This window comes from Bombus vosnesenskii, unplaced genomic scaffold (genome assembly GCF_011952255.1).
Source record: "Bombus vosnesenskii isolate JDL3184/JDL3185 unplaced genomic scaffold, Bvos_JDL3184-5_v1.1 scf7180000013316, whole genome shotgun sequence".
Lineage (NCBI taxonomy): Eukaryota > Metazoa > Arthropoda > Insecta > Hymenoptera > Apidae > Bombus > Bombus vosnesenskii.
The window spans coordinates 3576099-3604071 of record NW_022882962.1 but is presented as its reverse complement, the minus strand read 5'-3'; the positions used below and the strand labels follow the sequence as shown (position 1 = coordinate 3604071).

Sequence of the window (27973 nt, the reverse complement as noted above, 5' to 3'; positions counted from 1 at the left end):
TTTGCGAATGGGATAATTCCAGGTGATATTATGGTAAAATCTAAAAAGAAAAAAAAATGTGAATTTCTAGTGAGAATGACGATTGGAATATAACGAAAGAAATTCTAATTGCTAGTAGATTATCAGAACCTAAGACGGCTCAATCAGTCAGAAAACTGGTCTTCGGTACTTACGAAAGTACGAAATTCCTCAAAGAAACCTGCATTTCAACGATCATCACCCTCTTTACGATTCAATCCAGTCTGTTATCGCTCAAACAGTTCCGAAATCCCATCGATCGTATCAGAAGAATCCTCTCAACTCTAAACGCATCAAAAGCGAAAGGGAAAACGGTGCACTCGCGGCACGATCTTACGTCGAAACGAACAACTTCACCGGCAAAGAGCATCCCCAACGAGGGTTGAATCGTCGACGCAACGCGAACAAACGCAAAGAGCGACGAGGAGAAGGAAGCGGCCGCGCAGCCGGTAAGAACGTGCTTTCTCGCCAGACTGACAGCTTCGCGCCGCTTAAGCCGGCTTCCAGCCCGATACCTCGAAACGAAGTTTCCGCGAAAAAGATGGATTTACGCCGGGAATTCTTCCCCGACTATTTTCCGGGGTCGGACGCCCTTCTCTTTCTTCCTTTCGCTTAGACTCCCGAGCTCGAGGATGGAGAGATTCGTTCGTGTCGTCGCTCACGTTCGCCGCTGGAATCAGCGGGACGAGATATTCCGGGATTTCGCGTTCATCTTCAGCGACTTTGCGCTCCCCCTTTCGTCCTATGGGAGTTCTGGTTACTTTGATTACCGCTTTATACGAACTGTCACGTGAAATACGGACACCGATTTGCATAAACACGTGAAAGCGAGTCAAAGATCATAGAGTGACAAAGGATAAGCCGTCTTTCTCGCGAGTTTCAATCGCGGCTACGCAACAACCGAATAGAAAGCTGTCATACTCTACTTGTATAGACGTTAAACAATGTAATGGAGGAGAAAGAAAGCGGAAGTGGTCTGCGAACCTGGAAGAATATAAGGAGATGGCAAGGAGGCTGAAAACCGAGAGTAGATGTTTGGTTTGCTACAAGTTAGAACAATTACCGTTAGAAGGATAAGATGAATATATGAAACGCAAGAATGTACCGAACTTTTAAAAACTCAGATTTGAGTTGGTTTATGATTTTTGCAACAAGAATCGTCTAGGTATAGGTTGAACGTATGGGATTCTTAAAAACTCGAATTTACCCAGATTCATGATTTTCCACTCGCGCACGATGCGTACGATTTATCTCTATCCCATGCACGTAGCTTTCCCCGAAAATATCTGGATATTCGTTCGACGAGTAATTCCTCCTTTGACAGAGATTTTACGAGGATCGTGTCGAAGGCGATCAAACGAAGCTGCGTTGCGCGTTTGCATAGATACCGAATATCCTCTCTCTTTCCACGCTTCAATCCTCCTCGTTGTTTTAACATCGTTATTTCGCCTTTGGACACGGCAAAGGAACAACAGAGGAGTTTCACGATTACTTCGTAGTGTACGTAGATGCGCCGTAATTTCGGGTAATTTCATTTCGCTGGAGAGACACCGGCTGGCCTGATTACGGGTTGACAGAGAGACCGACCGCGGACACTAAGGGCTGATGCGACGAAGCTACGGTTCGCTGTCGGTATTTCCGTTGAAAAATGCCAGTTACTTTGAGATTGCAGTCTCGCAACGCTGAGCATATCGTGACCGGCATTACTGTCATTATTTGCCTCATCGACAGACGAGAGGCGAAATCGACGAGAGACGATCCTTGCTCGTTCAACGACTCTTGTTCGCGTGCGAGGACGTGGAACGTTGGTTTCTCAAAGCGAAGAATCGTGGCCAGATCGATTAGAATACAAACTTCGGTTCAATGTTTCGTGAAGTTTGCGAATTTCTTGCGAGAATTCGTAGAATCGTGGAACGGAAGGTGAGAAGTTGAAGAGATGTCTCGAGTGTCTGCACTTAGGGCAGCTGGAGAACAGCACGCGATTTGCGAGTAGATTCGAGAAATATTTCTAAATAGCTAATTGCGCGGTAATGTAAAAGGTATTGAGAACTTCATTTATATGAAGCTTGAATGTTAGAATTACGTGTTTTTAAATTTGCAATTATGAAAGAAAGCGTATGGCGCGGTATAATTAATACGTTGGTTTTATCCTGGAAGAAAAGTGCAAACGATAAAATCTTCAATTTAAAGATATTGCGGCTAAAATTAAACTTTGATGGAAAAATTTGAATGCCACTGAAAGGTTTAAACGTGGTACTGCGTATTAAAAGTTTCAACATTCGTGACAAAACTCTCTATAAAAATATAGTTTCGTTATTAAAAAAAGAAAAATGAAGAAAAACGTATACTTGTACTACTTTATTAATTTAATTAATTAATTACTTGATTAATTTTATTATTTTAATTATTCACTTTCAATATATTAAAATTATCATAATCATTTATTTATAGGCGACATTGAATAAAAATAATTACTCATTAACCAATTGCTTCCCATTCGATTCATTTCCAATCAACCTCCTATGTTTCTCCCAGACAAACATATTGACAAACTTGCTATAGAAACATTATAACTACGACGTACACCACTCCAATTACAGGGAACGCCTGGCGAGTTCCGAAACGATATCAAACAAACGCCCGTCTGCCCATAATTTTAGAGATACCGCGTGGTCTCGTGGGCGTATCGTCGCAAATTTCACAGGCATTAGCGTTATAAGATTGCATACCTACGTACGCTATTCCTATTATTATCAATTGAAATGCCCTATTTAGCATTCAAAAGCTGTTAGTAAATCGTTAAGTTGCACATTTTTTAAGACACTGAACCGCGTTTCTAGTCAATGAAATTAGAAAACTCGGAAAGATGCAGTTAATCAAATTGGCGTCTCAGTGGTTCGTATAATTTCACCTGAAAGATGAGAAACGTTAGACGGAAAATTCTTTAACGAAAGAAGGCAGTGTATTAATCAAATCCGAATGTACAACTGCGCCGATCCTCTACATTGTCCTGAGACACGATACACGCATTTCTCATCGACGATAAATTTCATTAAGATAGAAATAGCGGAATCGTTTGATAGATAAGAGTCTCGATGGTCATCGATATCGCGACCAAGCCTTTGACATTAGCTACCAGTCCCTCAGAAATCCGGTCGAACGTGATCTGGAACGTGAACAAAAGAGGAGCGGTCGAGTCTTTCGACTTCTTGCTCGGCGACGATCGAGCGCTGTCAGCAACCGACGACGATCTTCGTACGATCGAGAAAGACCTTCTGGGAATACCGGTTCCACAACGACAGCCGAAACAGCTCTGTTTTTTACTGGCAAAGAAAAAATGAATTTTCTGCTTGCGACATCGCTCCCAGGCGAGGAATCGAAGCGGAGAAAGTTGACTCGTCGCGAATTTTACATTGTTCTTGGTTGCAACGTTAATTCACGGCTTTTGTTCTCGTTTTTGTTTCCTAGTAAGCGTTATTAGGTGAAGTGACTGGCTTTGGCAGCTGATAACGAGGCTGTCGTTAATAATGGAGAGCGCGTTAATGCATCTTTTGATTATACAAGTTGCGAGCCAGTTGAAAATTGAGGATATAGAACGGAAGTTTCCCTAGCAATTATTGCCAGAGAATTGTTTGACGCGTCGACACTAAGTTAACGTGTTTTAATGTAACGCGATTTTTCTTTCTAGAAAGGCTAAGATTCGTTAACGTAGGTCCCGTGTACCGTATATTTACGCGAGTTGCAACTCGCAGTTATCGGCAAAGCAAATAGAAATTTCAAACAAAAGAGAAAATATTTCACTTGAAAATTTTCCATGAGAATAGAAATAATCTGCTTTTATATTTTTAAAAATGAAATGCGATATGCAGACCCTCTTATACCGGGTTGTAACATAAATTCACCCTGTTTTTATGTATATATTACTTATATTGTAGTAAATACAACATGTAGTATTAAACAAGATGAATCGCAATATACGTGTTCCTTAAATTTTATCAAACTTAGGAGTAACCTATACTTTCAAATAAAATAACTCCGAAAGATTCTGATAATTTCCTAATGATTTTCCACATTCATCTGATCTTTCCCAAATACTGTACTGCTTCTAAGTAAAGATACAAATAATTAAATTTAAACCAAGTAACAAACTTTCAAATAGGATAATTAAAATTATTCTTTACAACTATCGAATGAAATTTTCTCGGTACACTGCTACACGTTTCTCACAAACACCGAAACACAGGATTCTGAAACGTGTTTTTTTCTCTTTTCTGTTCATTAACCGTTCGCTGACAATTTGTTTCTTTTCGCAGATATTAGGTTATCAACGTTACACGCTGACGAACGTAGGAGACGACGCGAGCCGTTTTTCTGCTGGTATGTCCAGCGACGCGTTAATCTCGTGATAAATACGCGGTAGATAATAGCCGCTGCTGCAACCGCTAATCAATGCAGAAAATACACGCGTTCCTATTTATTATTCACGGCGATCAGCTTCGACGAGCGAGTCGCTCGTACTTAGTCGATCGAGCAACGCGAAGACGAAGCCTCGAACGTTTACGATGCCGTTGGAAAACGCTTCAACGAGGAGGACGTATCGATAAATCGCGGTTTGTTATGAATACAACGTCCTTTCCTGCGCGAGAAGAGATAAACGCATTATACGGAACGAACAGCGTATATTTTCCGATCGGAGAATCGTCAGAAAACGACGTTATTAATCGTTTAACGCGAACGAGCAGATTCAAGCTGGAACAGCGCAATTATACCGCTCGATGATTCATAGGAAATCACGGCAGAAAAGGAATAGTCTCGAATCAACCGCTAAATTCGAATTCGATCGGCTTTTAACGAGAAAATAAGCTTCTGAACGAATATGAAAAGAGTCGAGTCCGATAATCCTCGAAACTAGTTTCTCAATAATGCACGGTATTTTAAGACCCCAAAGAGTCATCGTCAATTGCGTAGACTAACAAAAAAAGTAACATACGTCTTTAACAAAAAATTAAAAAATCCACAGATTACAGGATAACGGTGTATAGTAGTATATATAGTATAATAACGGCCGAATAGTATCGATTCGAATATTTGTTCTTAAAAAAACTCAATTATGCGCATTTAAAGGTCGGCTATTTGTGAACGCATGTGTTCAGAACAATCGTCAAATTGTAATCTTTTTTATCGCGGAAGTTTGCACGTTACTTCACAAAATTCGTAAAACACGAAACAATTTACTATAAATATTAGGTTTTAAAGAAGAAGGGGCATCGTTCGGGAAATGGTATTCTTTAAGACGACGAACATCACCGACTTCTACATACCCATTATCGTAGTTACATAATTTTTATAGGCAATTAACGTTCTAATTATGAATTATTGAAAACTTAGAAACTTAAATTTCTAAAAATATCACATGATAGAAACTGAATGTTATATAACCTTTCCTTGGCTTCACAATCGTTTGAAAACACGGTATGACGCGTCTAGGCTCGCGAAATGTTTTTCCCAGAATTATGGGAGTAGAAAAAAGAAAAGAAGCATAGGTAGAAGAAAGAAACACGCGGGGTATGCTCGAGGTTTGTAAATATCGACGCCTCGACGAACATCGTTTGATAAACACACAACGACACGATCCATTCGTTGGACAAAGGAACAGCTCCGACTGAATATAGTCGGCTGGATCCGTCTTGGCTACAATTGATTAAAGCAGATTGATTTCCACGAGGCGCCACAGGTTTCCAGGAACTTTAAGAGTCGCGTCAAGATCGAGACCATGGAAACGTGGGACGAGCCGGTCACGAGACCAACGATCGACGATATTCTCGAAATCCAGAGATCATCGTGCCGAGATCACCAAGGTCCGCGCGAAAACATGAAAAAAACCGAACCAGCCGCGGACCGGCTGTTTATTCATGCACCTACACGCTCGTGACACTGCACTCGAATACGAATGAACCTGTGTCTAAATGTTATTCGAGATACTCTCAGATTTTGTCCGACAGATATTGAGAGAAACGAATATGCTGTTTTCTGCTTGTCGACGACTTATTAAACAATTGCCTTGACGCACGCTTTTGCGGCGTTTCATAATTTTCCCTTCGTGTTACGAACACTATGTTCCGCGAGGCACGATACGATCAATTCCAATTCACTTCTAAACAGTAAACTCATTTATTAAAGTTAACGAGACAAACGTAACAAGAATACTTCTCGACCGTTCGAACGAACAACAAGTCATAAACGCACACAAGATACACGCGCGAAAAGGAATTTCGTAGAGGGGAAAAAAACAGGCATAAAAGAATTTTACGTAATAAAATAAAAAATATTTGACTCACCGAAGAAGCTCCACTCCGCACAAGGTTCCCCACGATCCCGAGTCCAACTCCAAAAGTTGTTCCCCCGACGACACAGATCACACGTTCGTTCAACGCTCACCACCACCGGTCACTGCCTAATCCACACAACTGGCAACAACCAAATTACCGAAGGAATCGATCGATGACGAATCAACAGAGGGTGTACAATCAACAATAACGCAAATTGTAACAACAAACAATAACACCGTCACGAGAGTCGCGAAACGTAGCTCCGAGAACGAAACGTGTAGTAAAATTTCAGTTATCGTGTTCAATTTGTTAAGCGTATTTATACATACACACACACCGCGAGGGTGGAAACGAATAGAGAAACAGAAAGGGGGGATTGGCGAACGCGGGGGCGAACACGGTCGATGAAGGTGAACACACGGTCCCCTCGACGAAGACGACGGGTCTCGAGGGTACACGATACGACACGGCCGATCGTTGGGTCGCGAGTCGAGAAACTGCGTGTCCGAGTGGCACTGTGGCTCGCGCGATTCTGCCGTCGGTGGCTCGAGTCGACCTTAAAGGCCGTTCCGCAAGCGCTGCGTCGCGACGCGCGCAACATCGCTCCCGCTCTCGATGGAACACACAGTGTGCCCCCTTATCGCTGCCCAAACATTCCCGTTGCTTTTCCTCGCCTTTTCTACCTGCCCTTTCCACCACCGGCGTCACCACCGCGGATGCGGCTTGTTTTCATGCCAAGCTTTTGTCGCTTTCCGAACCGGAGGGATGCTTTTCAAAGGACGTGAATTCGAATCGCGGTGGAATAAGTTGACGCCTTCCTTTTTTCTTTTTCTTTTTTTGGTCGCTTTTTACCGGTGTAGCCAGGTCGAATTTTTGTGCAAGTATATATGGGTGAGTTGGTGGTAGCGTGTGGAAAATTTCGCGAATAGGTTCGGGAATCGAAGGTTCGCAAGGATCTTCTCGTGGAACGATCGAACGATTGGTATTAGAAGTATTAAAATGTTCTTGATAGTTCTGGGAGAAGGCGGATTAGTCTTGACGTTTTTAATTCGAGGTAGAAGTTTAAGAAAATTTGCAGCGCTTAATGGCTTGATATAAACTTAAAATCGAAGCTTCGTATAGGTTCGCGAAGGTAAGCTTAGATTCGAAGCTTTCAGGTTTCTTCTTCTTTTTTCTTTCTTGAGTTATTTGTCTCGATATTTATAATTTCTTTTCATAGAGTTCTTCCAGAGTAGAGGTATAGAGGATCTTGCGAATCAGTTGATACGGGAACCGAAGATTGGAGAGGATCCTTTCGTGGAATGTCCGAAGGATCGGAATTAGAAGTTTTAGGATGTTCTTGATAGTTTTGGGAGAAGGTGGATTGATCTTCGTGTTTTTCATTTCTTTTTATATCTACTCTTGTCAGGGCCGGTGTTTGAGGATAAAAGTCTAGAGGATTTTACGAACAAGTTGATATAGAGTTGGAATCGTTGGTTTGATAGATCCTTTCGGATACAAGTTAGTAGTTTTGATATCTTTAATACACTTTTAGCGTTTACGGGATGAGAAAGATTTCATAGATCATTTTCAAAGAAATATTTGAACGATACTAGAGTCGAAACTTTCGTAACTGTACTTTTTATGTGGATTATGATGTTTTTAGTTCCCTCTTACAATCGCTTGAAGATAGAAGTTCGAGCATGCAAGTCTGGAGTGTGAACAAACTTGCAATCGAAGGTTTGGAAGATCCTTCCGGAGAGAATGTTTGGATGGTTTCAGGACTGGAACTTGGAAGATGTTCTTGACAGTTTCGGAAGAGGCTGACCAAGTTCCACGTAGTTGTGACACTTTTAGTTTCTTTTTATAATCTTCAGAGTAGAACTTCGAGAATTGAATAGTTGGGAGTTTAGCCAAGCCCTTTATCGTTTGCGAACAGATCAATAATACATCCTTGCTATTTAATTATTTGCCTATTCTTCGAAATTGTATTGTTCCAACGGAACATCAAATAGCAATCACAGTCTATGAAAATAAAAATTCCGAAATAAAAATTCACAACGTTGCGAAATCCAGAATTCCAATCGTCGATTCGACGGTTGAATTTTTTTTTCTGAAAAAAAAAAAAAAAAAGAAAGAAAGGGAGAACCGAATTCGAACCCCACCGGGTTATTTGGTTCGGAGGGTGAACCGTGCCGCTGTCCATCGACGAAAATTCATTGTAGCGGTCGTTTTAGTTAGCCAACCGCATTCGTTTACCTGTATTGTTAGGAAAACTTGATTACATCGGCCGATATTGTCTTCAACGACGTACGTAACGAGAACTCGACGTGTATAATTGCGTTGTCAGTGACACACTGATGCGCGCTAGGATGCAAATGGAATTAGCCGGCTCGGTGTGCACGTTAAAATCTATAATAAACGAGTATCGACTCGAGCGAACCCCAAACCGCGGCAGAGTTTCGCGAATCGGCCATCCTGAAAGCAGTTTCGCGTGTTCGTCGTTACGATAATGTCTCGAACGACGTTATGCTGGCAAATGTGAAATATCACGTTTCTTTTTCCTTCGAATGGAATTTTCTTAATTTCTTAATTTAAGAAGGATTTTCTTAATTTAAGATTATTACAACACGATAATCGAAGGTGCTGGCTGATAAAGCTAACAAAGTTTGTTTTCGTTTGTAAGGGATCTCGTTCTGAATGTCAAAATGTTTGATTCAGACACTGAATTAACATTTAAGATGTGAAACGTAGAGTAAGTACTATATGACTACACTGTGAAAGATTTAGAGTAGCTACTGTACGACTACACTCGAGATTCAAAGTTCGCAGAGGACGTTTCATATGCATCAACCTAATATGTACTCTGTACCCTACTGGCAATTTTAATTCGATAACCAGCCGCATTTCTGTTATATAATGGGAGTTTTTGTATAGAATGTTACAAGGATGAGAATTAATGGGCACGAGAGAAAATAAATCTGACGAATAATAAATTCTGGAATAAAATCATGAAGGTAGAGTATGAGCGCATTCGATGATTTTTACAATGTTTGATATACTATCAAACTGAATTCGATGAATGAAATATCGAGATATTTTTATACTTTGCAAATGCGAGTTCGACTTTTTAATTATGTGTTTGAAACGTGAATAATACTGTGAATTTTTGAAAGATAGAGAGCCGAATGAAACAAAAGAATTGAAAGAATTAAAACGCAATCTGCGATATACCGTATAAAGCAATGCAAGAGATATTTCAACCAGCGTTTATTTTATTACGTCATTTTTAATTTATTTTCTGAGTATTTCTGCGCCTGCTGGATGGTATTTACATATTTACCAACGTTTTACCGTCCCTTTATGTTTCATGTGTTTCCCGCGTTTTGCAACATTTAAAATAAATTCGCTCAAAAATTACGGTGCAAGATGTCGATTATTTTAATGCTGCCTCGCAAAATTATAATCGCGAAATAAACTATATATATTCTTTCTCAAATTTACCCACCAGCATGGAGAGAGAAAGAGAGAGAGAGAGAGAGAGAAGAAAGGGAGAAAATGGATGATACAAATAACCTCGCAACAGCTTTCCGATACGTCCCAATTAAAAGCCATATTTAAAAAAAAGTGTTTATCCCAAGATAATATTGCAAAACGTCAAAAGTAGTCCGGAAAAATGTCCAATGAATTTTTCATTCGACGTGCATAACAACGGTACGTCCACAATAGACACGTATTCCGTCGTGCAAATAAATTTCGTGGCGGATTAACGCCGCATAATCGTCGAACAACGCACGAGAAGAGGTCCGCGTCGATAAAAGTTTCAAAGTGAAAACCGACTCTGTAATAGGAGCTCGCTCGAAAGTTGGATTATTCATTTCCGATGCATGCACAAACACGATTCATTTCCAATGCGAGCCATCGTTGGACGGAAAAGTTTTTCCAACAAAAGCCATCACGCTAGCGTAGAAAAAAAAATCCAGCATCCGCGCTATCGTTTTCCTTCTCCGTTCCTTCCGATTCGATGCTTTCTTTTAATTACCGTCATTGGTCAGAAAAGATGATACGTACTCGAACGAAATTACCGTACTCAAAGAAGATCATGAGAGGGATCGACTAGTTCCTTTTGGATACGAAACGATTATCACGTTCGTTGAACGAAATAAAATTGCAAAACAGTTGGATAAGATATGTTAAACATATGCAAATGATTGGCGCAGACATGAATTTCCATAGGAAGATACAAGTGCATATTTTTCTCCGATTGTTTGTTTCGAAGTTAGACACGATGGCTTTGGAATTTTCCCGAAACCATTTGCATTTGTTTGAAGCTGAGAAGTTGAAGAACGAAGTGAAAGCGTAACATGTTCCTTTTAAAAAGCCTTGAAACTTCAAACAACGACAAGACTTCTCTGCGCCTACTTGCTGAATATTCTTACGATCAATCTTCTGCCATTGTGATGGGTGCCTCTAGCACCCTCCGAGGAAAGGTAAAAATTTGCGGACACGTTTAGGTTATTCATAAAGATAGCGAAACAACCTCTGAATATAGAATTATTTCGAATATTTTACCTTTGTACGTCCCTTTCGACGAGACTTTCGATTTTTAATCTGTTCTTGATTATTATATGAACATTAATGTTCGTAAAGATAGCAAAATAAGAATAAATCTGCTTTCGTCGTAAGTTTAACATAAAGATACGTCTCATTCCGTTATTAATATACGTCGAAAAAGAATTCGTTTTTCCTTGAGAAAATTTCGTCGCCAACATCATAAATTCTTAAAGATTTCCAGTGTCGTTGCAAGGAACAACGATCGAATGGCACAGACACGGTATCGAACGCAATCTATTCAGAAAATCGGAGAAAGAGGGTCGCGGCGATAGAAGAAGGAAACGTTGTTGTAGAATGTGAAAGGGATACGATGTGCAACGTGGACGCGGACGGTGTTATAAAATACGTGACGGAAAATCGTGTCAGCCGTATATATATACTCGCTGCTGCACAACTTTCTCGCGTGGATACAGCAGCTTTTTTCGCGTATCTCATGAGAGAGAGACTTTCACCAGGCCCAACGACGTTCGTTTCTATTGATCCGCCTATACCTATTCGATAAGGAGGCGACGCTTCCAGTCTTCCACGGAATCCTTCTTTCATCCTCATTCTTGGTGCTAGACGCGTTTCGTACCCAATCGAACGCAGAGTGTAAAGTCGTAAAAATCATCGAGGGAAATCTGGTCGATCAATCTGAGGATATAAGGCGATGGTCTTCGTCGAGGGTTGGACGTTTTTACGGGCGAGTTAAGTAAAGTGGCAGTAGATTTCTGAATTAATAAATAACCGGAAGGAGATGAAATAATTTCTGATATATTGATGTGTTTGAAAATGTTTAGCGATTTTGAGTGTGCATCATGTGCGATTATGTATAGGTAAATTAATTATTTACTACTTTAGCGAAATATTAAAATACCGTACACAATTTGTAATTCGGTAATGTAATGATTCAGCAATCTGTGGCTGTCGTAATATCGAATTAAAATCAAAGTCTGATTTGCCCCGATCCAAACGTGACTGGATATTATAATGCAAGACAAGAGATTAATGAGAATACTTTCGAGATACAATTCCACTTTCGAATGAGAATCTACAAAAACTCGAATCTACATGTGTGATACGTGAGACTACTGCCACAACCAGTTCTGCTATCCAGGTTAAAGCACCTACTGCCTACAGATCGGCCAGATTGACGACTTTAGCGATACCTGACCACCAGCGAAATTCCAAACCCGACCGGGCACATCGCGTTTAACACGAGGATTAAAAACCTGAGATCACTGGATGAAATTTTTTACTCCATAAAAGGGCAACACAAATCTTGCGATCTTCTTTCAAACTTTTGCCAATATCGAAGAATTACGTCGCTTAATTACGTAGAAAAATAGGAACGATTGAAAGAATCCTAACTTCGCTGGAAACCTTGAAGCGTGTTTCGAGCGAAGCGAAGTAACAAACTCACATGGATAAAGTATTGAAAATGATTTGAAGTCAATTAATTTGATTAATGAAAACAAGGATATAGAAATTCCAAGATATTTCAAGTATGAACAAATTTACATCGGAAAAGTGTTTCAAATGATTCGATGTCGGGTAACTTGACTAATGAAAATGTCGCTTGAAACTTAAAACAATATCTCAAGTCGAGTAAATAAGACATCCGTACGGAGTATTAGATATAGAAGAAATAGATATAGAAGATATAGAAGAATAATCCGTACGGATTATTAGATATAGAAGAAATTTCAGTCTACATAAATTCGAGTTATAACTCGACTAACTCAAACAAGACATAACTCGGCATCGAAACTCCTACGGTTCGCGATTGATATTTAAGCACCAGAGTCAATCATATATCACTTTCATCCACCGGTAGTTGTCCAAGAAAATACCATTCCCCGCAGAGAATAACAAAACGTGAGACGCGTCAGCACACGTGGGACGAATCGCAATTTCGCGAGCAGCTCGCGGCCGATTCCGTGGAATATCACTTTGGTGTGCGGCGAACACTGACGTGGGTCCCTCGTCGTTCCATAACTCAGCGAACGTCGGCCGATGATAAAGCGATATTGTGTTGTAAATTTATATGACGCTCGCCGACCGGCGGCCAATGCGTTTCGGTAATGAGATTCGCTAACTGAGGAAATGCGGCGAGGCTTCGATCCGCGAGACACGTTCTCCGCACCCTACGTCCGTACAACGTGGCCTTAAATTCGTGTTACGACTAAAACCAGACAGATCGTACGGCTTAAAATAAGAAGAAAACCAAGAATCACGAAATTAACTTGATTGCTTTATTTTCGACGAAATTAAACTTGATATTCCATCAAGTGTATCTACGTGAATTTGTCCAATTCCAACTAGATAAAAATATAGAATCGACAGGAAATCATTCAACATGGTAGAATAAATCGAAAATATAGAATAAAGGTTTTTATACGGTTGGAAAAAGTGCGCTACCATTGGTTTTGTTGAAATCGAACGTACAGGAAATTGGTTTATTGAACAGATCGTGCGGGTAAATTCGATTAGACAGATCGATGTATGTATTTCTGTTATCTTGGCGCATAATGCATGAACGTTGAGTGGGATTTATTAGATTGTGTGTTTTCTTTATGCGATGGTTCCTAGTTGAACAATAGGATTAGAAATAAGCTGTAGTTGTACGTATCGGTATGTGATTAATGGTTAGTATTTGGTTAGATGAATGGTTAGAGATATTGTAATTAATTTCACCGTTGAAGAGACTTATAGTATTACTGCTTGTAACCTGATCGACGGTTTGTTTATGTATTTGCCTGAGGCGCGTGTATAAAATCTAGAAATATATAAAACGTTTAGAGTATAAAATATAAGAAATACGTAGATATATTTATATATAAGGAAGTTTTATTTCGCGCGATAACAGCCACCCATTTACCAAATTTAATCATCCCTTCCGTCGCAAGAATCAAAAGCCACCCTTATAATCCGACATCCGTCAGACAAGCTGCGTCTACTCAAATACGCCTTTTCTTCTCTGCGAGTTTCCACGTTCCATGGAACTCAATTCGCCAGGTTGGGATTTATTCGCGCAAAATATTTGCTGGGAAATGAATAACTCACAGCCGGGGATGGATTTAAGCGAACGAAATGAGGCATCAGAGAACAAGATTCTGCGAATCCGCGAGATATTCTCACCAGCTTGCGAAAAAACCCGGTGATTTAACACTTTTACCAAGCGTTGGACAAATTCCGACACGCGACGCTGTGAAATTGCGCCTGGTTCGCGACTGTAATTTATACGAAACGCCGTGCTTACGAGATCGTCGCATCGGAATAATAAACAAAGCGCAAAGTGTCCCATCATCGTTGCCAGTGGGACGAATCAAAATATTTAAGATATTTTTTTCGCCTGAGATTTAGAAAGTTGGTAGATTGGACGATTGGGAGTTGCTTTTCACGACGATCGAAGGAGCAAATGATCGATTTCCGATTGGAAGACTGAGCTGAGTGTTTTGATTATTCCGATGAGAATCTAACACATTAAAGGGAAATTCATTAAATTTAAAATTAGTAATTTTTGTGACAGCTGTGTGTTTTCGAGTGTTATTCGTCTATCACTCGTTTACGAAAAAAGTTACTGTAGAATTCCTTCGTGTTCTAAATTATTCCATTCGTATCTTTTACTACCAGATTATTAATAAATATTCGCATTTCCAATTTTTCTTAGATACTTCAAGATTCTTCGTCTAACACATACAACGCGTATAAATATTATTTACAGTTAGTAAAACCTACAAAATATCAAAAAAGATGATTAAAGTGTATCTAACGAAAGAAGAGTAAAACGTGTAATTAAGTATCAGTTTGAAGAACAATTTACTAACATCCGTCGTTAGCAAGAAAATCAAATTTCTACGATCAGACAAAAGAAGCAAAACCTCGAAAATAGCCATACATTCTGGAATCCAGAGCAACGAAGCTCGATTAATCATAGACCGCGAGTTTCCTTGGATTCAACGTTGAACAATTAGATTCGGAACATCGAAAACGATGGTCCATCGGTGGCAAAGCGGTTCCTTTGGATTCCGGTCAGCAGAATTTCACCGACACTGTCCTACCTATATCGATTGCAGGAGGTCGATGGTGCGCAGGTCAGTTCACGTAAGTTCTGCTTTCCCTAATTGTACTTGTTGCACTTGGGGTCAGGTGCACACGAGCCAGGATTCGGCAGTGTGCCAAACGTTTGACAAACGGCACCCTAGCACGCCGCCCCCGTTCCCTGCATCTGAAACAGATATTTCATATCGTTTCCACAAGCACAGGGCTTATCCTTCGTTCTCGTCTATCCCCTACTTTCATTCATGATCGAAAATTTCTACGAAAATCGCAGGAAACTTGGCGAATACGTTTCTTTCTTTTCAACTTAAACATTTAATCAGCCGCAAATTTCAAACTTTTCATTCTCGAGATACTTTTAACCCATTAAGGATACAATTGCATCGACGGAATATAAATTCGTCTGAAACGATCCAAGACAATTTTCAAACAAATAATAATGCACCTGCCGAAAGATTAACGTGGAAATTAATGGCACTCGAGGTAATCGTTGGTGGAATTCCTGCTAGAAATAGTCGGCAATGTGAAACATAATTACAATTGCACGAAATTACAGCGCTCATCTCGCGTGTTACGTACCGTTTACAATTATCTAATCCTAACGTAATTATTCAATCGCCGCTTTTTACCTGATTTCTCTTCACCGATCAAATCTCATTCCCCTTTCTTGTCCTTTTGAAGAAAATGAGAAAAGTATTCATAACGTACTGCGTCTTGCAACTATAAAACTATCCTAACATTTTCTATCTTTCTCTTTCTTTCAGCGAATACAATATGTCCTTTTTAAAGAAGGGAAACATATGTAACGTGTTCTTTCCCAGTGATCTTCGTATTTTAAGGAAATAATTTTGTGAAAAAAAAAAAAAAAAGAGAAAGCGATTAGCATCGCTCGATTGGAGACCCGATTAATTGACATGTAATAAAGGATCGTGTAGCAATACAGCGATACGTCCCACGAAATATTCGAAACTCATACTACTGCTCGACGTAACACGACGTCGTTACGAGAGACGCCTTTGAGGCAGAAATACGTATCGTTATGAAGCATCAAACAGACGTGTGTTTAATTAAAGGCCGAGTTAATGATCGACTGAACAGAATTCACCACATGTCCCTATAAATTGCGATGGCTCGGTAAGTTGATGTAAGGGCTAGTTTGCATTTTGGTCATTAAACGTTATTATGACGAAGCCGACCGATTCGATTGCGTTAACGTCTGCTTTCATTATCGTTGGAACGCGGATATTTATCCAAAATTCATATTTTTATAGAGAAAGTTAATCTTCTTGGAGAATGAACTTTTTTTTAAGATCAGAAAGAAATTAATTCGCGCGTATGTGTACGATAAATTAGGAATAGTTGCTATGTCAAAGAGTTATATACAGGGTGGTTGGTGACTGGTGGTACAAACGGAAAGGGGGTGATTCTACGCGAAAAAAGAAGTCGAAAATATAGAATAAAAATTTTTTTTTTAATTTTTCCATCGAGACAACGATCTACAGTGAGATCCGTTATAACGTACCGCACGCGTACCGAGCGAAAATTCAAAGTCGATTTTCTCGAAAACAAAGCCTCGAACGAAGAATTTTTATTCTATATTTTCGACTTCTTTTTTCGCGTAGAATCGCCCCCTTTCCGCTTGTACCACCAGTTACCAACCACCCTGTATATATATATATATATGCGTGTGTATCTTTCAAGATATTGAACAATCTGTTCTCAAAAGAAAAGTCAGATTATTTTGTCCAAAAATCAAAAAACGAAAGGAATGTTACGACGAAGCGAATAAATCTATTACGAATGAAGAATGAAAACGATATTTTATATGCAGATCGGAGAGTGTCGATGAGATGGCGAGAGAATATTTCCTCCGTGAATCGCAGCTGGATCGAAAAACGACAATATGCAGAGCGATGCGATGATAAAACATTCCATTAAACTTGTCGATTTCGGTTGCGGGTATGGCGGTGGATCGAGCGAGTCAACTTTTCATCGATTAGTCTGTTAGCAATAAAATACGGTGGCGAAGATAAAATACATTAATAGAGATGGAAATAGAAATTTCATTTCGAGTGTCGAGTGTTCGCGACAAATTAATAGTGTGAGCAACTACGTTACAAGTTGCAACTCCCGTGGCGTCGACCTTTCGTTTCACAGGTTTCGCGTCTATAGAGAGTAAAACATCTCGCCCAAGTCAATGCGTACCATTCCGAGAACATTTCCAAGTTCCATTCAACGTGTTAGATGGTCTGTCACCGTGGAAGGTTACCATTGTAAACTATCGTATTGTAAGCTGTGCGTCGCCCAACTTCCGGTGTTTAAGGGAGACGTCACGATGAGACATCGCTAGTCAGTTTTTCCACATCGAGATGTCTACTTCTTCGAGAGATGTCTACTATTTTCCTATCTTTCTTTTTTAACGTGTCCCGCATAATTCTTTCGTATTTACTTCTTAAACCTGATATATTTCTCGCTCGTTTTAATCTGTTCGCGTTACTTGTTTTCCATTAATCTTCTATTAATTCTCCAACGTGCAGGAACCAAATTTGCTGAATAATAGATTTAAATTTCCTTGAGGCATTTTTAGTTATAAATATTCATAAAATTATGTTGTCCAAACATCTGAACTCTATTTTGACTAATTTCCATATTTGAAATATTCAATTTCTTGATAGAGTTAGGAACGTAATTTCGTCTACATGAAACATAAATCGTTCAGAAAGCAGAGAGCTGTCCAAAAATCTTTCTTATTATCCTTATATAATTTTGACATTGTTATCCTATTTTATTTGTACCTGTCTCGTACACACTAATATATCCACGAACCAGAAATCCTCAATTTTTATCTGGGCCTTGATCTCATAAATCTTATGTGAAACAGAACTATCCAGGGATCTCTACATCACCAGCAATCGTTTTATTTCTATCTTACCACGAAATTTCCACAAACGAGTCTTCACTTTTTATGTCAACTTTAGCCTCGTAGATTGTTCTTAAAATAAAACTGTTCGCGTATGTTTATGCCAGCGAGCACTATTTTATTCGCTATCTTGCTAGAAAATATGCTGCACGATATACGCAAACAGGTCTGCACATACTTTTTCTCTTCACCTCGCTTTCACAGATCGTACACATACAGTATCGATATCCTCGAACTTTTTTACTGTCCTTTTACCGTCCCAATACTACGTTTCGTTTACACCACATACGCTGCAAAATATCCAGAAAAAGCGGCAAATCCAGGAAACGTTCGGTCTTGAGGCAAATATTTTTCCATCCACGACAGCCTGCCAACCGAGATACACAACGAATCCCAATGTTTCCACAGTGTCCGTCATATTCCAGGAAAATCACAGAATCCAGTAGCGCAGCTGAATCCAAGCTATGGCAAACCTCCCCGAGGATTTGTTTGACGGCGTGTCAACGATTCCTATTATTGTCGATCCTTATTTGCTCTGTCAATAACGAGACAGCGAGGGGAGGTTTTGCAGCCGCGAGTCTGCAGCGTCGTGGCGGGACGAAGATCGTTGTTACTCCCTCGGCACAGGAGCAATGGTAAATCAACGAGGCTGCTACGTCGCGTTTCCTCGAGTCCGATACGTGAATTTCCTCTTTCGACCGCCAGACCCTGCGCTCTCTTGCTATTATTTTACTATTTATCAAGCCACGTCATGTTGTCATGATTTATATCGCCGGTATCGCCGACCGAGATCACTTTTTTCAATATGGGCTAAAGGAAACGCGAGCCGATGCGAGTATTTTTGCTGGTTCGGGAAAACCGAAGGTTTAAGAGGCCGAGGGGAAATGAAACGGTGCATCGATACACTTCGGTGGAAATTAGAGTGTTTTAAATGTCGAAGTTAGGACGAAGATTTGACGAATAGTTGATACGTAATTAACACAACGGGAAATTGAAAGGTACAGAAAAATACATAGAACGCAGTTTATAGGCAAAAACGTAAAGCATTCGAAGCATCAATAACGAATAAAAGGTTTAACAACGTTTAACAATTATTTCCTTGGCAATTTTTTCAGTGACGTTGTATTCGTATATATTTTATAAAAAAACACAAAAAGTTCCGCTCAATTCAATAATTCGACTGGCACAGTTTTGTAGTGGCGTAATAACCGCAATTTACTGCAAAATTAGCAGGAAAAAGTGGAATCGACCACGCGAAGAGGAGACTATCGTGTTCGCCAATCGTAAAAAGGAGGATGATCGCTCTCGGTGAACATCGAAAGACATACAAGACGCAGTTTGGGGACCTTGAATTTATATTACGACCTCTAAAAATGCTGAACAATGACTCTCGATGCGCGAGCACGATAAAAACCTGTATTCCCATGCCACTGGATTACGATAAATATTTTAATATTCGCGAAAAAGCATCGACCTTTTGCCGAGCAATCAGGAAATAGTAGCGCGAACGAAAAGTAGTGAATAATTCATATCGATGCTATCACTATCTACGTCCACGATCAAACAGTAATAACTTTAACGTTAAATCGACTGCTAGCTGCGTGACGCATGAACATATACGATCCCAGTGATGTAATTTGCAATTTGCAATTGCGATGGCGACCCATTTAACTTCTTTTTCACCTCTTCTGTTCCAGAATTTACCCCAACGTTTCGTTATTTGGCAAAAACTAGTAATAAAAATTCTACCAATCTTTTCAATAGCCCAAATTATTTCTAATTTGAGAACTAAGTCCCAAACGACATTTCTATTGGGTTGGCGACTAAGTGATTGCGGATTTTGCGGAGTCATTAGATGGTATTGATAAAATCCGCGATCACTTAGTTTCCAATCCAATATATACGAAAATGTATCTAACCTTTCTTCACTGTTTTCGCGTCTAAAATCGCGCGTTATAAATATCATCATTGTTTTCGTCCTCGAACGTGTAAAGGAAAGGGGATAGTGAAACGCGACTGAGAGGGCTGTTGCATAAAAACAAAGGCAGCCAAAAATCTAACGAGTCGTTGAAATAATCGGGAATCCTCTCCCCAGAGCTCGAACAATTCCCTTAATGGTTACAATTAGATCAAGTAGCTCGGCATTCGCCGCTTAATTGTCCTCTAATTGAATCAACATCCACCTCTGTTTTCCATCTACGGCGAGAAGTGGATTAACGTTAAATAATACATCGATGGAACGCACGAATCGATCGATTTCCGATTAAACGATCGCCGAATTAATTGTTAGAATCGAATCATCGTTTTAAAATTTCATGTGTAGTTCGGTGTTTTGACGAACTTTAAAATTTCGTTTGCGATATGTGCGATTCGGTATTTTGATGAATTGCTTAATTTCGTTTGTAATGTATGTAGTTTGATAATTTTTCTTTTCTTTCCTTTGGAGGGTGAATTTCGAGTGGTCGACCAATCGAAGGGTAACGAATAAAATAATACGCGAAAATTTTGTAAATCTAACGTTGCTGAAAAATGTAAAAATGCGATATATTAATGCAACTTTTACTGTCGATAGATTCAACAATAGAAAATGGAAGTCTGCAGAGATGAAAGAATTTTATAAATCCGTAATGGCGAGCGGTCGGATGTAATAAAAAATGTGATGGTTTGCAAATTAAGTGAGCAAATTCTTGAAACTCTCTTCCATAATTCCAGTGACGGTGGAATAAAATACAATAGCGTAAATTAACTAAAATAAATTGCGGATGAATCATCGCCATAACACATCGTTGACTCTTAATGGGTTAATTCTTTTGGTAAAAGTGTTGGTGGGCAAGTTGATGGTGAATAATTTTTTTTCTCCAATCCGCAACGCATCGGTAATTACAATGATTTGGTCGAATCGATGCGGAAATTATTTCACGGACGAACGAGGAAACGTCAGGCATAGTTGTCACACCAAGCGGAATGCGTACTGCCGGTGTGTGTGTGTGTGTGTTTCGACATTGCCAATTTTAAACATCAAGAGCAAAATTACGCAATTCGTTAGCAGTAAATTCACCGTTATCGTTAAACCTTCGGCTTTGAGCGGTTAACTCTTTGTCGACACTGTAAACGCAATAACAAACGCGGCTGGTTTCGCTGTTTATTCGCGTATATCACTGTGGAGTAGGAAAAACGTTGAAAACGTATTCGGGATTCAATTTTAAGGGATAGGTTACGAAAAACACGATGCTTTGAAGTGAAACTAAATATATCCGTTTTAATCCGTGAGAAAATACAGTGCTATATCAAAGCTTCCAAATTTTTGCCAGACAGTCGAAACATATTTTGTCCCGTGTGTTATATTTTTCACCAATCGAAATATATCGCGTGCTATGTATGTAAGAAATCTTCTATCGCGAGATACGAAGAAATATATTACTCTATCGAAGACATTCTGTAGGATGTCTGGCAACGGTTGTCGGAATATTCACGAGGTGGTTCCACGAGTTAAAAGAAGATGAAAATCCTGAATAGAAACATGCATTTGAGATATCGTTCTTTACTTGTTAATATCTATGAATCGACCAAACTATCTTTGACATCTGGAAAATTATTTCATATTATAAATACGATACAACATACAGATATAAATATTAAATATAAAGCTCCTCTGATGTTATATGCAAAACGAACAAAATACGTCGAATATCCGAATCTCATTTGCATTCAGTGGAACAAGAAAAAAAGAAATATACCTCTCTTGATAACTCTTGACCAGATCCATGGCCAGGTAGCGCAATACTACTGTGCACAAAATTCAAGCTCTAAGAAATCACAGCATTCGATATTTCCAACATGCCATAGCACAACCACAATAACTCGTATCTTTTATGAATTACACCACACAGAACCACGTTATCAGGCTGTGATATATTAACGCCACCTTACAAATCATTTAAACTCCCTACTCGAGTCACGAAGAAGAAATTGTACGTACTATAAAGAAACAGATTCTACGATACGATTCGAAACCACAGAGAAATTCCCATTGAAGTATAGGTCGGTGATGCTCGTCCGCGACTCAGCCGTCGATAAATCAACGGAATTTCGCGAGCAGAACCACGATTTAATCGGAAACGTTGCGTACATACATCGTACATCATGCATCATCGGTTTGCCGTTACGCGTTTGAACGAGGGAGGAACGAACATGTAATTAAAAAGCCGCCGAGATTTCGGTTTTTTTCAACCGGCGTTTCCGCAATCCAAACGATCCTTCTCTCGCTCTATTTCTCTCTGGACATGGAAAACGTTTGCGCTTTTCACGAACGGAACGCGTGCGATTCGCCTGATCCTCGGATCACTGCTGTTTAATTAGCTGGAACGTCTGGCTGCGCGTACGAACGCGGATGAAAATTTTAATTCGAAATGGAGAGTTGCACGCTTGAAATTCACCTCCTTCCCCTTACGCGGTTCGTTTCATTAATCGTCCAGTTTTTACGGTGGATTTGTAAATTACTATCGGTCAACGTAGAAGGAAAATTTAATTCTACTCGGTGAGTTTTGTTAGATCGGCAATGAACGTTTAATGGGACGCGGTTTCTCGTGCATTTCTGGATTTTGAGTATTGAAACCGGAATCGGGTTTCGATGTTTAATTTCATTCCGCGGAGGGGCCATTTTTCGTCCCTCCTGAGGGAGAACTCGTGCTACAGTGATTAATGGCAGTCCTCGAGTAATTAATTCTAATTTAACAGATTGTGTAACAGGTTGTTTGCAAGGGGTATAAATTAATCGAGAAATGCCATTTAAGTCGACGGCTATGTGAGATGGCTGGAGGCTTTCAAGAGTAACCTATTACCTCACCCTCTGCCTTTAATACCCGAGTTCATTGACCTATATTTCCGTAGATCTCATTATAGAGAAATTTTAAAACTAATAGGAAGTTTAGTTCGCGTGTAATACAAAAGAGAAAATGCTAAATTCCAAGCCCTCCAACGTCTAAGCTGTTCGACCATGCGAAATATCAAAATTAACACGTGTAAGGTAACGTCTAAAGTAAATAATTAAGAAGATGATTGATCGTTACCAAGTAACTTAAACAGAAAAAACAGTCAGTTGTTTCCGGAATTTCCTACGGAGTAGACGTATCGAAACGAGTATCTCAATAATAATTCAGATTGTATATAATTGTACATATATAATTGTAAATAAAAGATGTGAGTTTACCCGAAGTTTGGCCTTGTATTTAACAAATATCTCCTACTATTAAAATTTCCGTAAGTAATACTAATTACCACCAAAAAGAGAATGATATTCCTTAAAATCGACTGAAATGTGAAAAAGATAAAATATCATAATCCCTCAAAAGAGAAAAGAGGACAGTAGAATAACGAAGGCATTTGAAATTCCATCGTGACCAAAATTAGGAAGACGAGGGCGTAATATAAGCGGCGAGGAGCGATTCCTCGGGCACGGGCGAAATTCCTCGAACTGACGGAAAATTATTGGGAAAATCTATCGACTGGTGGGCGCAGCGAGGCGAGCCAAACTGCCGCTAATCACCGGCGAAATCTCGATTTAATGGTCGACGGGGAGTTTGGCCGGTACACGTGGAGCTGGTGGTGCGCAACGCCTAGCCGAACAAAAACCGTCGTCTGGTTCGCTCGCATGCGTCGCGACGATAAATGCCATCGCGCCTCGCTGCATACACACTCCGTTACGTTTTATGCAAAATAGCCGAGCCGCGACGCCGGCCTACGGATTTATCGACGAATTCGCGCGTGCATTTCCTCCGTGTAGACACTTTCGTGATCTTCGCTTCATCGTGCCTCTTGATTCGAGAGCAGCTTCTTTCGGAGAAGTATGCACGACAGTACTCGTTATTTCGGGAGAGTCGAGCGGAATTTTTCGCTTTATCTGTGAGTGGATCTGTTCGAATCTCTTTTCGATGATGAGATTGTAATTAATTCTGTTCTTCGGTTGTGGAGTATAATTTTTTGCTTCTACGAAGTATTACGTTTCGATTCGCATCGTTCGATCGCAGATGATCGTAGGAGTTTTGATAAGGTTGGTTAACTTTGGTGTATTTAATTTCAATTGTTTCTTTTTATCCCATATTTCATAGGACAAATTGCTAATGGTCTTGATACGCGTAGAAGGAAGTGAATTTTAAAATTAAATTCCTGAACCCCCCTTTTGATTGTACATCGTGTACGACTCAATGACACGAATAGAAGAACGTTTGCTCTAATGTCTTTATGAAGAAAACATACAACGCACTTAATCGAAGATGAATACGTTTATAGCTGACAGGGTTGATAACTTGTTGAAGGACACTATGCATATATGGAACGTGAACATTGAGCGTGGAAGGAGCAAGTGTCGATAACGTAAGAGATAGTAATTACGATAGAAGAAAGTCTAATTTAAAAAAGCATTTAATTCTCTTCAATAAATGCAACTATCCAGCCGACACACTTACTCTAAAAGCCACCACGGACCTACACCTCTTCGTATAAAAAGAACCCTTCTATCGTGCCATTCTCGCGTATTCTACCACCTATCGTGTTTCGTGCTCTCATATTTCGAAACCAATATCTATATTCCAGTCTTTCGATAATGCCTGATCGACAACTTATAAACCCTCTCGCTCTCGATCTACAACAAAAAAAACAAATGGAAAGAGCTAGCTAATAAAAGTTTAAAAAAAAGTTACCATCAGATTCAACGAACCTGTCGGTCATCCCTAGCCCGCAAATGAAATCGAAAGAAGAGTTGGACGTTGGCACCGGATGAAAGGCCGACGCCAAAGGCCTGGACCATCCCCTCTGTGGCTGGGTTCTTAAAAAGTCAATTTCACAGGGCCGAACGGCCAAAGGGGATCGACAGGTTGATCGCACGAATCCTCCCTTGTCCGTCCCGTGGCGTAGTTTTTACGGGCGTGGAGGGAAAACGAGAGCCGAGCGTTGAAAAGCAACGTAAGCGAGCGCCACCGCTTCATATTGATCGTAGCCGGCTGCTCAACATGGCGCCGGGGGTGGCGTTCGCGATCGGCCTGATCCTCATCGTCGGACAGCTGAAGGAAGGGCCGAGCACTCTCGCGAAGACCTTCACCTTCCCAGAATATCCGTACAAGGAGACTACCAAGAATGTAAGTCGTCCTAAACGTTCGTCAAGAATCCGCTCGTGGTACGCGTTTCCAACGCTAGTACAGGTTATGGTCGAGCGAGGTCTTGTTTTGGGGGTGGCGCTTTTTACCATACCGGCCTTACCTGGCACTAGATTCCACGTCGAAATACCAGAAAGAATCTGCGGTGATCGAACTAAAAAAAGAAAAAAAAAATAAAAATATCAGAAAGTACCTCGTGCCGTTAAGCATGTTTTCGATATCCGAAGAAGTTCGAAAAAAAAGTTGAGTTCGTCCTTTTTATTTTTTCTTTCTTCTGGATCGATGTTGCGGATGTTGAATTGTTCGATTCGATATGAATGGGACAGTTGTATAGGATTTTACGAGTTGGAATTTTCAAGAGATCTCTGTGATATCCCGTCAGTGATGCGCGATACTCGAGAAGGGTTACTTCGCGTCGATCCAACATTCCCATGGGGGACGTAACGAAAGGACGGGTGATCTCGCGAGTTTGCTATGGGGATAAAATCGATTTGGCATTAACCCGAAGACAGTCAAGATGCTCCGGGGCGTACTTCGGTGTCGTCGCTCGGCGGTACGGACTCGTATCCAGTGGTGTCTTGAGAAATTGATGTAAATCGCGTATGTTCTCCATGAGGGATTATACTTAACACAAATGTGATTCTTTTGTTGTTATTTTATAACGTAAATATAAATGATAGGAGTTTGGTATCGGCGAATAATGTTCAGTGAAAGGGAACTATCTTCAAAGAAAATTACACGCGCCGGCGGCACCAATAATAGAACTCATACGAGCACTAATTGAGGTTAATCTTTCAACACGCATGAACCAATTGTTACGCTCAATTTTATCCCGTTATTGTGCGCGAGAGTCGGCTGTATTTTCCACCGCATGCCACGAGACTCTGTATCAATCGAATTCTCTATTGAAGCACATTTTAATTCAATTCCAATGTCTTTCTAATACAACACTGGTCGCAGGAACTTCTCTTCAGGCAATTCGAGCAGACTTGCGAGGAGAGCGGCGCTTGCAAGATGCTACAGCCAGAAAGGAGCGGCATCGCCAAAACTAAATGCATTCGCGAATGCGTGTCACCGTCCTGTTACAAAGAAATCTACTTGTTCGATCAGGTACTTCCATCGACTGGACTCTTTCAATTTTTCACTGTGCAAAGCAATGTCCGTATGTCTGATTGCAGCTAGAAGAAGGCGAGATCGACGTGAGATTAAACTCTTTCAAGGGTTGCTTCATGCAGCGCAACGGACGACCGCGAAAATAACAAAAAGCTCGCAAGCGAATAAAAGATGCTGAAAGAAGAGGGCTGAGGGCGGCCTGAGCGACCTGCTAATGGCGGCGAATACAAATTCTGAGCGACAGACGCACCGCACGAACCGCGTCCGACCAGTTGAAAAAAATAAAACAGAAAGAAATCACAAAAAAAAATGACAATTTTGAAAATATATTATATCCGGCCGGGGCATTTAGAGCGATGAGAGCAATCAAGCTATTTAGTGAACATACAACAATAACAGACAGAATAATACTATATTTCAGGATCACGCTGAAGCGCACGCGTTAAAACACGCGGACGAATTAAATTCGTCCTCGATTGATCTTTTTCTACTTTTTGTACGCACGTATTAACACGTTACAATGTTATCGAGCAATATTGCACGGATCGAATAAACTGTTAAAGCAAAGCCTCCTCGTTGTTCGTGTCATAAGATCGCCCTATCTAATCCTTATATTGCGACAACTAGAAACAACACGTTGCTTTTATAGATCAACGAAGAAAATATCCTGGTTGTTAAAACACTCACCGCGTAGAGAAGATTATAGAACGCCGCGTCGTTTCTTAAATCGCTTGCAGTGTTAACGTAGCTCTTGATCCGATCCAAAGTCTCCTCAAACGGTGTCTTGCAAAGAGATCTCGCGTTCCATGGTCCTTCATCGGTGCAATATCTTCTGCGATAGCGGAGCCAGGTTGAAACGAAATCCAGAAAATGGTAGGTTACGCCGCGTGTCTGCAGGATGCTAGATACGATATCATAGTTGCTCATCAACGTGCAGATATGGTACATCGGCAGTTTCGTGTGCTTATGGCAAAATTTCAGGACGCCTTGGAGGCACTGGTACACAATGTCTCTTTGTGTTGGGTCACTCTGCGAAAGGAAGAAATAATGAAAACCGTTCAAAGTAACGTATAAGTAATATAAGAAATTCTAACTGTTATAACAAGATCAATATTTCAGCGGAAATTTGTTAAATTGTACGCTTCAAAATTAATTTATTATTCTTTAGATCGTAGATTTTCGAGTGAATTATTGAATCGAAGATCTCTAGAAAATTTTAAATTATAGATTTCCTTTAAACCAGAGCATTCTACATTTCAATATCGAAATGAATTCCAGTTAAATATACAATTGCTTAAAAATCAACGAGGCGTCAACGTTCGATAAAAATATCAGCACTAACTCTTTCGTGAACGATATGAAGGGTCTCGTAAAGATTGATCACACCCTCGGTCCGATCGGCGGGGATCTCGTCCAGCCTGACAGGCGATCCGTCAATATTTTGAGTTAAAAGTTCCAGCGCGAGTTGCATTCCATTGATCGACGAGTGCACGGCCCTCCTCGTATTTAACAGCAAATCGGCTAAGCTCTGCACGTCAATCGTCACCGGCTTATCACGCTGGAAAACACGTCGTTCGACATATGGCTGACGGTCGACAACGCGAATCTATTATTTACGGACGTAGTATTCTCGCACCTGTATCGACGATTTCTCCTGACAGTGTACGATAAACGCGAGAAGCTTCAAGCACACGGCGGACAATTCTGGCGTTTCTAAAGAGAAACCTTGAACGAGCAACTCCTCCAAAAAGCTCGGCGTCGTGCAATACTTCTCGAGAACTGTTGGGAAATGAAGAAGAAGGTAAAAG

General features: G+C 40.3%; 2 protein-coding genes across 5 annotated transcripts in view; one reads left to right on the top strand and one right to left on the bottom strand.

Annotated features, from left to right (window-relative positions):
• Positions 1-27973, bottom strand: part of LOC117235517 — a 144610-nt gene that overhangs the window by 112753 nt on the left and 3884 nt on the right. The window contains exons 11-15 of one of the 4 annotated variants that reach the window (XR_004493687.1): positions 27802-27944; positions 27508-27723; positions 26853-27194; positions 24617-25206; positions 24304-24541 (exon numbers count right to left, since the gene is read on the bottom strand). Coding sequence is in view for 3 of the 4 variants with exons in the window: in XM_033497626.1 (XP_033353517.1) it covers positions 15124-15150; positions 26853-27194; positions 27508-27723; positions 27802-27944 (728 nt within the window). In the remaining variant the exon portion in view is untranslated. Of the gene's footprint in view, positions 1-14717; positions 15151-24303; positions 24542-24616; positions 25207-26558; positions 26789-26852; positions 27195-27507; positions 27724-27801; positions 27945-27973 lie in introns of those variants that run through there. The other 3 variants (XM_033497626.1, XM_033497627.1, XM_033497625.1) reach the window with 3 other exon arrangements.
• On the top strand, positions 24903-26475 carry LOC117235520. Its single transcript, XM_033497637.1, has 3 exons — positions 24903-25034; positions 26013-26162; positions 26231-26475. Exons 1-3 carry the CDS (start codon positions 24909-24911, stop codon positions 26309-26311), a joined length of 357 nt encoding a protein of 118 aa, XP_033353528.1. The 5' UTR covers positions 24903-24908; the 3' UTR covers positions 26312-26475.